Source organism: Carassius carassius, chromosome 10 (genome assembly GCF_963082965.1).
Source record: "Carassius carassius chromosome 10, fCarCar2.1, whole genome shotgun sequence".
NCBI classification, from domain to species: Eukaryota; Metazoa; Chordata; class Actinopteri; order Cypriniformes; family Cyprinidae; genus Carassius; species Carassius carassius.
Window position 1 is genome coordinate 9,586,771 of NC_081764.1, and position 13,695 is coordinate 9,600,465.

Consider the following 13,695-nt stretch of genomic DNA (forward strand, 5'->3'; position numbering starts at 1 on the left):
ATATATATATATATATATATATATATATATATATATATTACTAATATATTTTAGTGCTCTGGGGTATTGCAGAATATTTTATCGCATTGTATAATGGTTAAGCAAAGCAACATCTCACTGGTTCTAATAAGTTCTTATCTAAATGACAGCTGGAAGTACTTGCTACAGTGTGCCTTTAAAAGTGTGTCTTTAGAAGAAGTATTTGGCACAAAATAAATGTCTGAGTGTGAGCATTTTGTTCCCTTGGTGTTCCAAAAATATGCCTGTTGCGTCACGGTAGCATAGAGATGGTTGATTACACTCACATTACATTTTCACATCACATTTTTTGCATTGCTCTTGAATGATCAATAACAGATTTAATTGCTCATATGAGAAGACAAAAGCAGGACAGCTGATGCTACAGGACTGTAGCCTCTTCCATGGCATTGACCCACCTAGAACAGAACAGATTGGTCATATTATGTAATAGCAGAACATATATTTAGTATATATTTATTTAATATTTAAAAATATATATTTTATGCTCAAAAAGCTGTATTTATTTGATCAAAATGAAGTAAAACAGTAGTATTGTGAATTATTATAACTCTACATTTCACATTTTCTTAAATGTATTTTAAAATATAATCTATTCTTGTGATTTCAAAGCTGGATTTCAATCAGTCATTACTCCAGTATTGAATGTCACATGATCCTTCAGAAATCATGTTAATGTATTGATTTGATGCTCAAGAAACATTTCTTATTATTATCAACATTTGTTCTGCTTAATATTTTTGAAATGGTAATACATTTTTTCAGGTTGTTTAGATAAATAGCAAGTTCAAAAGAACAGTATGTATTTGAAATCTTCTGTAACAATGTAATCATCTTTACTGTCAGATACATTTAACCAATCCTTGCTGAATAAAAGTAATAATTTCTTTAAAAAAACTAAACCCAATACTGTATGTGCACATTATAAATGGCAATATAATGTATTGTGTGGATGTAATATGTGTTTTAACCTTTGTGCAACGTGACTGTCCTGGGCTCTGAAAGTATAGAAGAGAGTGCTTTTGTTGTACAGCTGAAACATGCTGCTCTTCCCTTCAACCTCTGACCTTACAGAGAAACCCATCAGAGGGAGGGTCTCGCATGCAACCCTCTCCTTATATAAAAGAAGACGACATAGGGAGAGATTAGGAGCTGCATGTTCCAAGTTAATGTTAGCAAAAACGTGACACTGTGCATTACCTCAGGCTGTGGGTATGTGTAGAGAACTTTATCTTTTAGGAGGAACCACAGGCTTCTCCAACTTCTCTTGCTGTTCCTGCACCTCTGCAGCGTTCCACTCATCACCCCTTCGGACACTGTCTCCTATGCAACACGTGATGTTTCACCCCAAATTCAAAGGAAAAAATAAAACATTCAAAGAATAAAAATTGGAAAGGGATGTAATTATTTGAAAACAATGCCATGCCAAAAATCTTAATGGTCTTAAAATAAGACTCTTTTAATAGCAACACTTTATCAGACACTTTTATGACCTTTTAGCTCTTGACTTAATACAAGATAAATGACTACTGAGAACAACATAATGATGAAATTTCTACAGTAGACAAAAAAAAAAAGTGTGTTATTAACAACATTTCAGAGCGATATCACAGTGAAACATGATACACTGGACTAATATTTAGTCCAAAGATATTAATTAAGAGGTTATGGGATACCTGGTTGAATGACAGTTGGCCTTTGCGGCTCTTCCATAGACTTGATGGATGAATGTTTTGGAAGACAGAAGAGAGAGGTCGACTGCAGCTCTCTGTTAGTGTGGCAGCATCTTTTAAACAAATGTACACACAATTATGAGGAGATTCAAGCAAAAGTATGTTTAATTAACAGAATTACTTTGAATGAATGAAAGACATTGTGGTTGTACCATGCTTACGAAGCTCACTGTAACAATGCTCACACACTTTGGCACGTCTGTTCTTCATGTATTTGAGGGGGAATTTGTTCCTGCAACAATCTCTGCAAACAACCTATAAGTAATATGTGATGAGAAAATCTGAATAAATAGAGCTTATGAGTGGTTCTCTATGCGAAATAAAAATTTGGAGTATTGTATTCACCCTCAGGTCATCCAGGAAGAAGATGTGTTTGTTTTATTTCCTCATCTGAACAGATTTGGAGCAATGTAACATTTCATCATTTGCTCACCAATGGATTATCTGCAGTGAATGGGTGCCGTCAGAATGAGAATTTATAAAAACATCATAATAATCTACAAGTAATCTGTATGACTCCAGTCCATTCTTTAATGTTATGTTGTGTGCATCATGTAATAAACAAATCCACCATTAGGAGGTTTTTAACTTTAAACTGTTGACTCCATATTATTGCTTTCTCCAGTGAAAAAGCCATCTTGTCTGAATCAGACAGGGTTCCTACACATTTTCCATTTCAAATTCTCAAATTTGCAAATTTCTCATAGGGCCCTATGAAATCCATCTAAACTCTGTATTTTTGATTAAAATTTAATTTTATTAATCAAAAAGCATGTTAATTAAAATCTCATAAAACTTCTACATTTTCACATCAATTTATTAAAAGTTTAACAAAAAATACATGTTTAGGGCCCTATTTTTTTTTCTTCTTTATTTTATTGTTACCTAATTTTGTGTTTTAGCATGTCTAATTATTTAAATGCATAAAACAACTTAATTTATTCCATTGTTTTTTTTGTTTAAATAGCCTCATGAAATGTTTTTTTTTTCTCAGAAATTCTGTTGTGTATTTAAATTTTATTCTGGTTATCAAATGAAGACATAAAACATTAATTTAATTTACCTTTTAATTATTGAAAATTAAGCTAACTCTATGTTTTGGTAAAAAGAGGGGATTAACTATTAAAATTAAAACAGAAGAAATGTTGTGTGATTATTCCTTAACAGAGACACGCAAAACATGCAGGATCCATATTTAAATCAACTTTTCCGGCTTAATATTTACAGATACTAGTCCATATCACGATTTGATTTAAGTGTAATGACCTACTTTTGATTAATTCATTCAAAATCTGACAAGTGATATTCCACAAAATCATAGGTCCCTACTCTCAGTAGATTTTTGTAGAGCTTCACCAAAATATTGTTTTGCCGATATTATCGGCCGTTATTAGCCTGTTACAGATATATTGGTATCGACAAATATGCCGCCAATGTTACTTTTTTTTCATTTTATCTTTTCATGCTCACAAGAATCTTTTTGTGTCCTCGAGAAACTATTCACATATAACTGGCAATTCTTTTGCATGCTTACACAATTTCTAGTTTTATATAACCCATTTCCTTTGTGCATCACTGCCGTCTTGCTATAAATAAAGCAAGAGCATGGATGGACAATAGATCTACTTGCTCAAAATTGAGCTTTCCTTATAGTAGTACCTCTAATATCAAGGCCTAATGTCCAATTTAACCTCTGCGGCGGTGGAAAAACCATGACATGAAATGGGCTGATGGCTTAATATGGCTGTGTGCATTGTCCTATTTTACCAAGTACAAGGGTCGATAAAAAAAAAGACTGGTTTTGTAAAAAAAAAGTGTTCAAAACATGGCTTAGGGCATTATGTTATTTCAAGGCCTTAGGTCTCTTCAACGCATATTCTGTTGGCCAAAAAACCGCACCGCAAAATGGGCTGATGGCACAATATGTGGCTCAGAATGCATTGTCCTTTATGCTAAGGGTAATGGTTTCTTGTGCGCACATAAAAGTCTGTATATTTTTTATTTTTGCAAAGGTCCTTGTAATATGGTGCTAAGAATATTGTGAGAAGAAACCCAAAATGCAAAATGAAAACATGCACCTTGCACCAAGGGCACTAGTCGTGTTTGACAATAACTAAAGAATCACTAAACAGGTGCCACTCCTTGTATGATAAACTCATTTTCATTAAATTCTTAAATAAAAAAATAGGTGAAAAAGTCTGCAAATGCAAATATTTTTTCCATACTCTGCTTTCTTTTTTCCATACTTATCCAGACCTGGAAATTACTTCAATCAAATTCCTTAGTTTTCCAAACCCCGTAGGAACCCAGATCAGAATAGAAATATGCACAGATCAAGCACCGTTTACAAGAGAAAACTGTCGGATTTTGATGAGAGGACAACAGGGTATGGACCTTTTTTTACTGGAGGAAGCGACATTCACTGAATATGATTCATTGGTGAGCAAATGATGTAATGCAGTATTTCCCCAAATCTGTTCTGACGAAGACAAATTTATATACAATATGGATAGCCTGAGAGTGAGTAAATTTTCAGCAAATTAAAATTTTTAGGTGAAGTATTCCTTTAAGTGTGTTTGTACCTTGCCGCAGGCATGGCAGTGATGGCGTCTGTTTGTAAGACTGAAATGCGAGTGACAGTTCATGCAAACTGTCACCTGGGAAACAGACAGCAGAGGAGGAGCGTTCTCGCCGAGACACATCTCTGGACCACCCACTAACTAAAACACAAGTACACAAATGTATAATTTCAGAACAGGAAACAAAATGTCAACTCTTTCAGGTATGTATTTAAAGTTTCCTCACCCCAAAACAGTCCACTGGGTCTCCTGATACGGGGCCAAGATTCACTAATGTCCGATTCAGTGTAACAAACCAGCCATCTCGTTCGATGCACGAGCTGCACACAGAAACACATGCATCAGTCAAATTGCACAAATACACTACATATGTATGAGTGAGTGTTTGAGTTTGTGTGTCACTTGCTTGGCAGACAAAGTGATGCTTATATCTTTAACGTCTATCTTCAGTGCAGTCTGACCATTCTCTATAGGTGGCTTGCTGACCTGAAAGACAAAAAAAGTGAAAAAGATTTAGTAATTATAATTCACTCCGTCTAGGGTTCAGATAATGAAATGAGCTCAAAAGAATTTGCACTTACAAGAGGAGAGGCGAAAATTAAAGAAGAATTTAAAAATGAGTAATAGACAAATAAAATATACATTTCTGAACATTTTCAAACATATAATAAATGCAAACTAGAATAAGATGTGGAGAATGATCTGCCATATTTTATTTTCTTGTTATTTTATTTCTATTGTATTTCACATTTTTCCTTTCTCATTATTTTTGTTCTTTTTATCATTTTATTTTATGCATTTTATTTTCTTATACTGTTAACTTTAGTTTTTACTATATATATGACATTTATGTGTGTTCTATAAAACACTTTGTAAACACTGTTTCAAAATGTACTAAATAAATAATGCTTTACGTGCATACTTGTGTTATTTAAGAATTACTTATATACTATTATAATATTTCCCAATATTTTGGATAAGCTTTTATTTTTATATTTTCAGTTTTCATTTTAATTACAGTTTAAGTTTTAGTAACTTTAGTCATTCATCATATTGTTTTTATTAGTTTTAATTTATTTTTCCATTCCGTTTTATTGTAGAAATTTTAATACTTCAACATAAACTTATTTTATTTCATTTAGTTGCCAGAGCAACATTTCAAATTTTTTAATTCATGAAAACTGTTTTTTAATAGTTTTAGTTAAAAATAACCACATTACTTTAAATTAGTGTCTTGAACACTAAATATGGTGCATTAGTGAAAAGACAGTTTCCAATAACCATTGTGAATGAATAAACAGTAGAAGTGTCCATGAATGCTGTCAGCTTTACCTCCATCCCTGCCAAAGGTAATCTGTTGATGAGTCTGTATTTGCCATCTTGCTGAGGATATGTGTACAGCATTATGTCATTCATCTGAAAATGTAAAAAGTTAAAGAAATACATAACATTGACAACATACAAGCATAATTAATTACTTTGACAGTTTTTATATTTGCGAACACATATGGGGGTCACCGCCACAAATGTTCACCACAAGGGGGTGCAATCACTTTGGTTTTGACCAGAAGTTGCTTTTCTGCATCACTACTCTATCAGTCAGTGACCACAGGCAATGTTTGTATTAATGCAGGTTGTTTAAACAAGGTTTGATAACATAGTGATTTAGAACAAACTCAAAAGCGCATTTAAGCTGTGATTTAACAAAGAGAATATGAATTGACTAAGATGCTTATTTCTCTGTGAAATTGAATCAATAGTCATCAGTTGCTCAGTCAGTATTTGTTTATTTGTTCAAACAACAAAAATTCAGTGAAGAATAAATCTATAGAGCTAAACACAACCAAGATGAATCTTTGTAGACAGGACGTTGTGCACTGGATTCAGACATGCCTTCCTACTGTCAGACACTGCCTGATAAGGCAGCATATTTTGTCTTCTGAAATGTTAATCAATGGTGCATAAGAAATGCCAAAGACTCAAGCAATAAAATAGGAGGGAAATCCGAGTTCAGCACTCTTGCGGCCACGTGCCCGTCTCAGCGCACAACTGTCCGTCTGGCTGAAAAGTCTACAGTATACTGTATTTATGACAACCCATCTAACGTCCATCCTTTCACTCCCTGTTCTGTTATCTTAACACACTGCTTTGCCCTGTTCCCACAGACTTATTCTGGGGTGAGAACAGCATAGCAAGAACAATAGCAGATGTAGTCATAAACACACACTGACCAACATCCTGTCAGGAAACTCTAAAAACAAGTAAAATAGCCCACAAACACAAAAGAGAGACACTAGAGACAATATAGAAAGAAAGCAACTCTGCCTCTTGCCTGCTCAACTAAAAAGTTTGATAATTAAGTTGAAAAATGTATGTTAATAAAATACAATCACATACCAAGAAAAGGTGACGTGGCTGCTTGCACTTTCTGCTGACTTTCATCAAGGTGCCCTCTTTCACAAACACCTAGGGCACAGTCACAGACAGACAACCTTACTCATCATTAATGCTTTGAAAACCCCAATAATTTAGAAAAATTCAGAAAGTTGTGAAGGGCATGTGATCAGTAAGCCATTGAATTCCTCACTCTTCCAGGCTGTAGGAGATCTGTCAGACCCAGAACACTGTGTTCAATAAGGACCAAACGCAGGAGATCCGCCTGACAGAGTGAGAAAAGGAATGCAAAAATTGCCATACATGGCACAGCAGTGTCATTAACACATACTGCCTTGGTTCCATACGCATAGACTGTCTGTAAGCACATTAGGCCAACAAACACATACTCACTCCATCCTTAAGGCTGTCATTAACATGATGCGCAATATCTGAGACCACAACCAAAGCATCTGAGGGGAAGACAGATGTAATATTTAATACATGTACATTTTCACACATAAATATTTAATATATTAAATATTCCATAAAAAACATCATATATTAAACATTAAACATTAAAAACTTCAGATATTATAATTACATAATCATTAGAAAAACGTTTCAAATAAATTAATATTAGGTCCCAGTGCAGAACTTCCCAGAACATCCTCTCTTACAAACAGATGCTCTCTTACAGCAGCACCTCATAAATAAATTATCCTCATAGATAAATGATGCAGAAAGGCTTGTTTAAAAAGATGACTGAAAATCCATGATGGGGTCAAAGGTCATTTGCCTTTTATGAAACCATCAGAGATATGCTGTTGCCTAAGCAAATCAATTATACACACCGAGAGATAAGACCAAAGGTTTTGTTTGTAATTGCAAACATGTCAAGATAAGAATCTAACATCAGTTTCTTAAATTGATGAAAACTAATTTAGGATATAAAATGGCTTCCTCCTTTACTGAAATCCAAGAGACAGAGAAAAATTAAAAACAAGATAAGAAAAAAAGTGTAAGCTTTACGATACTTTTATCTGTCAAGTCAAGTCACCTTTATTTATATAGCTCTTTTTACAATATAGATTGTAAAAAAGCAACTGAACAGCATTAAATAGGAAAATAGTGTGTCAATAAAACAGAAAGGCAGTTCATCATTGAATTCAATTATGTCATCATCCAGCTCAGTTGAGTTCATCTGTGAGCAATGCTGCAGTTTACCTTGTGTTTTTTCAAACTCTCTGGAGTCTGGTGAGAGGTTGTTCAGGTAATCTGTTAGAAAAAAAGCACAACAAAAAATAAAGCAATATTAAGCAATACTACAGGTCTTGGTATAAGAATTCAAGATACTTTTTTTTTTTAACAAAAACAGCTACATTTAAAAAAAATATATAAAAATGTATTATAATTAATAAGGATATCAACTTATTAGTTAAAGAGGTCATATGATGCGATTTCATTTTTTCTTTTCTCTTTGGAGTGTTACAAGCTCTTAGTGCATAAAGAAGATCTGTAAACTTGCAAAGACTAAAGTCTCAAATCGAAAGAGATATTCTTTATCAAAGTTAAGACTCTGCCATGCCCCCCCTAAAACAGCTCATTTAAAATTCACCCCCACATGTCTAGGTCACTATGTGGAAATATTTGCGTAATGTCGCCCAAATGTTCATGCAAAGAAAGAATGTCTGGTTTCAGTAACCGCAGTTAGTGTTGAAGCAGCCATGTCGGGGAGATGCTGTGTGTATCTAGGTGAAAGCAAAAGCAATTTATTTGGCCTTCCGAAAGTAGGTGCATTTAGGAATCTTTAAGATCACTTACAACAGAATAGCAACGCATTTTATGGACAACTGTTTCGTGAACCTAGGAGAGGTCATTCTGACTTTGCTATGACAATCTGGTGCTTGTGAATCAGCTACTGTAAGTATGTTTTGATAGAGGCGGGGCATAGAGGACCTACAATAATGTACCATTTTTGAAAAAAAATCTGTTTTTTGAACATTAAAGCATGTCAACACATTGTATTACACCAAATACACAAAATAATGATCTTTAAAAAAGCATCATATGAGTCTTTTAAAACGTATTTAGAAGTCACCTGTTAGCAGCATACGGTACTGCAGGATACGCACAATGACCTGCAGCAACTGCTTTCTTAGGGTCACTGCATCTGGTAGCTGAGATACAAAACACATGCTACATTACGTTACGTGTATAACATAGATACATATTTAAATACATGCCATCTGAGTAACTGAACACACAACTAAAACACATTAACATGTTATCGTACAATACAAAACACACATGTGACTTGTAATCGTACAATACAAAACACACACACACTCAAATCACATAGAACAGTTAGTGCACATGTAATAAATGATAGCGGCAGGTTGATGGATATGCCTAATAATAAGAATAGATTTGGTTCAGTTAAAGTTGTCAATCAGTGAAAACACAAACATCATAATCCCTTACTGTGCTTTGTATGTGTTCCAGATAATTCAATTTTTCATCATAATGACTGATGTAAGAAGAGAAAATGGAAAACTCTTTCTTCTTTGCCAGGATGATTTCAGCAATGCTTTCATTCTGAACCCTGATGTGTGGAGTGAAATGGAGAAAACAGATGAAATGATGACAGGTGGACATTATTTGTGGATGATAAACAATTGAAGGTAGCATGTGCAAATGCATGTTTGTGGGAGAGAGACTCTTACCATTCTTTAAGGCGAGTCTCCAGTAATGTGTGGATGCTTTGGTGGAGAGTATAAATATCAGGTAGCTCTGTCCACACTGTCATTATCCTCTCATCCTCTTCAACTGACTATTGTGTGAAAGTGAGGGAAAATAACTTCATCACTATTTTTCTACTGAAATCCACACACAATGTCAATGAGAAATAATATAAATGACCCACCTCACAGAGAAGTTGTAAAGTCTTAACATGCCTTAAAATGAAGGGGAAAAAAGCATGGACTTAATAATATAGCTATTTCTATTAAATTCAATTCAGTCATTTTTCAAACACAAACTTGCACCCAATAAATAATAATTGTTTTGTCAATGAGGAAATAAAATTCTGCCAATCTGCTCATAGATGAGCATAGATAGCTATTGTTTTCATGACTTACTGGGCCTCACTATCCAGAAGCTCTTTGGCACTATAGAAAGCCCTGGAACAGTTGACAGTCTGAAATAAAATGGCAACTGAGTTGAATAATAAATGAAAACAAATCTTTGCAAGACACAAAGAAACACTCATAATAAGCTTACCAGTTTGTCAGATGCCTTGGTCTTTTTCTCTTGTGTACAAGCCACACCCACAGACACACCTACTGTTCCATCTTGTCTCACATTAGGAGAACAGAAAGTGTAGAGGCTAAATAACAGAGGAAGTACAATCATGAGACATTCAAAAAATAATTAAATAAATTACACAGACCTTTAGTTATCAGGAATGTAACACGTTGAGCTTTTAAGGGCTAATCTAAGTAATGTGCACATCTAAGTAATGCAAGGATTGCATTTTATCATTAGTCTATGTAAATTAATTTTTCTAAAGTTCAGGTTGTAAAATGTCAAAACACCTTTTAATTAAAAATCACTTGAACTAATTAAGTTTGTTTGAACATTATATTATTAGATTAATAAAATAGATCTATAATGCATTCATATGACTGAGATTTACCTAAGAATTGCCCTTCAAGCTTTTGATATGTTAAATAACACATCTGCTTATGCCTTTTTACGCAGTTTATAGTGTCTAGTTTCTCTAAACTAGATTTGGTCTAATTCTGAGCTTCAAATTAATAATATAAATATAATTAAACAATATATCAATTTATAAACAATTGTACCTATCGGTTTCTTGCTCAGATGGCTGACTTTTGCCCTGGAAGCCTGGCAGACTGCTCATATCCACATAACCATCAGTATCACTCGTAGAACTCTGATTTCGTTGACTCTGAATGACTGGATTCAGGAGGCGAATTTGCACATTCTCATAGTGAGAAACGGCATTTTGAACATTCTCATAATCTGAAGAGTCTGTATTAGGAGAGGAAAAAGATCGAGGTTTGGAAAGGGGATGGGGCTCAAAGAGGGAGCCTAGTTCCATAGAAATGGTGCTTGAAGCCAAATCATTATTAAGGGTGAAGTTTAGTCCCTGTTTTTGTCTATTCTTTTGAAATACAAAGGAAGAAGGGGACATAGATGGATTGCAATCTAGAGTGCTCTGCAAATCAGGGTTGCCAATGTTATGCCTGATGAAGTCCAAGCGTTTGCAGGACCCTTGCGGACTTGACTCAGACGAGGACCTGGAGGAGATTGAGCGATTATCCATCACGCTTTTACGATCTGATTTCCTAAGGAATCGTAATGGCAGAAGGTATCGCTTGAACCCAAAATCAGGCTTCTTGCAAGAAGCGGAGACTTCGTTCGGGAGGGATGGAGAGCTTTTTCTGATTGGTCGTTTTGTGATGGATGCAAGTTCAAAAGGGGGTGGTATATCGACTCGAGTGACATTAGCTAATTTTGAGGTGCCTTGTGAAAGACATCCTAATGAGCCTGTCAGTGCAGGTCTACTATCTCCAATGAAACACTGATCTATATAGAAGGAGCCTGGGTGTAGCAGAAGCCGCCTATTTCCTGTTTCAGGGCTACTCATTAGGTCAACTCTCTTCCTTTCCACAGATATAGAGCGAGTCATCAAGTACTTCCTGTTCTGAAGGAAGTCTTTAGCTTGGATTTTTGGCTCTTCTTCATACACATGATCTACTGTGAGTTCTCTTCCCTCAGATCTACTCAAGTGGTCACTTGCAACTCCTTCTTCTTCTTCTTGTTCTTCCCCAACACTCTCTTCTTCTTGATTTTTTTGTAAACTTCGGCCTTGGCTTTCAGGTTGCTGCTGAATGAGTGAAAGGGCATTGATGGCAATATTTAAGGTGGAAGGTATGGCTTCATCATGCTTAACCACATATTTGCTACAGTAGTTGTGATTTGCATCTGCTACATCATCTTCTGAGACCATTTCAGAGCCAAATGGCTGAGAGGAAGAAGAAGAATTTGAAAAAGAAGTCAGATCGGACTCAAGGAGAGTTTCACTTCCACTCTTACATGAAGGACAGTCTGGAGAGTTAATAGTAGCTGAAGGATCCTGAGATGCACTGTCATCTGATAAATAATGGTTTCCTTTATCATCCATTTGCTCTTTTTCTAACTGTATTTCATCATCCTCTTCTTCAGTGGAAGTTGAAGACAAATAAGAGCCGTTCAATCCCTCCTCCAAAGTAAGCATCATAACATCTCCATTGACGCTGTCCTCTGTTTCTGTTATTTGGAAAGGTTCTGTTTGTTCAAAAAGGTCACACTCGGAAAGTCCATCTTTGTCGGCTAATGCCTCACCAGCATCACAGATATCAGGGAACATCCCATCTATGTCTTCTTCACTTGAAAACATTCTGCCTGGAAATGTACCATTTGGGAAAAATGCTGCAATGAAAGTTTTATTTATGCAAATTTCATCATACAGGAATCTGTCTGTGCATGCAGTGCATCCATAAACTGCATTAGAAGCCAACTGAACATCATTAGACCTTTTATGTGATGTTGATACACCGTTTTTAGTCAGTCTCCATGCTATCGTTCCAGTGTCCTCTACTTCAATCTGCTCGGTCTCTATATTATCGTCCACATCTCTCTTACTGCATGAATCATAGAGAAGGTCTATTGACTCTTCCTCAGCCTTAAATATCTTAAATGTCTCACCTTCTTCCAAACCCTGCACAAAATCTAAATCAATTCCCTGTGCTAACTCATCCCCGCATCCTAACTCATCTCGCTGTTCCACATTAACACCTGGTTCTCTCTCTTCTACTTGCATTGTCTTTTCCATATGTAATGTTTTCTCTGTCTTCCTCTCTCGTGACCCCTTCTGTTCCTGTACTTTATATCTATGCATTTCCGTCATATGCTCTCTTGAGTTTGGAGGCCTTAGGCTTTTGTTAGTGTGAAGCATTCTGAAATACATGTTTGAAAAGAGATGATGCTGGAGTTATTTTCTTGGTTTGGACACAGTTTTTGATTTGGGTTCTTTTCATAGAATTATTCAGGAAAAGATGGTTTACGTTTCCTCTTTACAAGAGGCTCAGCCTGGAAGTGTCATCTGGTGTCCAGGGCATGCTCCTAAAACACAGTAAGAAAATATTAGTAATTACAAAAATAGATTTTGCTGGAGAGTAGCATTGTAAACATTGTAACAACTGAGGGCATAAAAATAGTTCCATCTGCACTGTAATAAATAAGTATTTCTTTGATTCTTTGAAAAAACTACTTATGTCATCACACTTCAACGTGTTTTATTCAAAGTGTTGCTTACCGTTTCTTTGTAATTGTTTTACAAGAAATTAACTAGCAAATTCTGAATGAACATTTTTTTAGAGTGGTTTATGCGTTTAAGATTTTCTATGCGCAAAATAGGTAGCCTATAGTAGACCTATATAAAAAAACAAACAAACAAAATGAAATTTACAATAAAAACTGGACATTGGACATCACATAATTCTAAACTCACAATTGTATAAACAAATTATAAGGTGTTTGAAAATAGGTTAACTATTAGGTCGTTACACTAGTAACGTTACCACGTTAAAAGCTCACCTGCGCAAATTGTCGATCATCTAGTATTTGAGACGTAAAGCGATGACGGGCCAAATTCATTTGAACACGATGTCGTAATCCAGGAATTACACAAGATTATAACATGAGATTATACAGTATATCAACTACTTCTCTTACTTGCGATATAACAGCACTACAGGACATCAGGCGCTCAGCACGAGCACGAGCGCGCGCACACGCACACGCACTCACGGACGAGACTTCGCCTTGACTTCCTGAGGAAAGGGCGTCAGGACACAAAATAAAAACATGAGTTTTTAAATCAAGGCGAAGTTTTTTTTTTG

The 13,695-nt window shown here is 35.3% G+C and overlaps 1 protein-coding gene across 2 annotated transcripts; it reads right to left on the minus strand.

Moving 5' to 3' along the window:
• Positions 1 to 329: 329 nt before the first annotated feature.
• Positions 330 to 13,550, minus strand: LOC132151726 (FYVE, RhoGEF and PH domain-containing protein 5-like). 2 transcript variants are annotated; one of them, XM_059560048.1, is made up of 22 exons: positions 13,391 to 13,550; positions 12,859 to 12,916; positions 10,591 to 12,196; positions 10,007 to 10,112; positions 9,865 to 9,923; positions 9,651 to 9,681; positions 9,451 to 9,557; positions 9,209 to 9,329; positions 8,826 to 8,904; positions 7,952 to 8,002; positions 7,139 to 7,197; positions 6,939 to 7,010; positions 6,749 to 6,817; positions 5,684 to 5,767; positions 4,758 to 4,837; positions 4,578 to 4,671; positions 4,355 to 4,492; positions 1,925 to 2,027; positions 1,716 to 1,825; positions 1,240 to 1,362; positions 1,011 to 1,153; positions 330 to 437 (listed from the first exon to the last, which is right to left on the minus strand). In XM_059560048.1, exons 3-22 carry the CDS (start codon positions 12,189 to 12,191, stop codon positions 401 to 403), a joined length of 3,267 nt encoding a protein of 1,088 aa, XP_059416031.1. In that variant the 5' UTR covers positions 12,192 to 12,196; positions 12,859 to 12,916; positions 13,391 to 13,550; the 3' UTR covers positions 330 to 400. The 2 variants fall into 2 exon arrangements, with proteins under 2 accessions (XP_059416031.1, XP_059416030.1); XM_059560047.1 differs by having other exon boundaries at positions 10,591 to 12,916.
• Positions 13,551 to 13,695: the final 145 nt, after the last annotated feature.

Coding starts and splice junctions, on each gene's coding strand:
- LOC132151726 (XM_059560047.1), bottom strand. CDS start 12,761: ATGTATTTCAGAATGCTTCACACTAACAAAAGCCTAAGGCCTCCAAAC. Junction 1,363..1,715: donor GCCAACTGTCATTCAACCAG/GTATCCCATAAC, acceptor CGTGTTGCATAG/GAGACAGTGTCCGAAGGGGT. Junction 438..1,010: donor GACAGTCACGTTGCACAAAG/GTTAAAACACAT, acceptor GTTCTGTTCTAG/GTGGGTCAATGCCATGGAAG.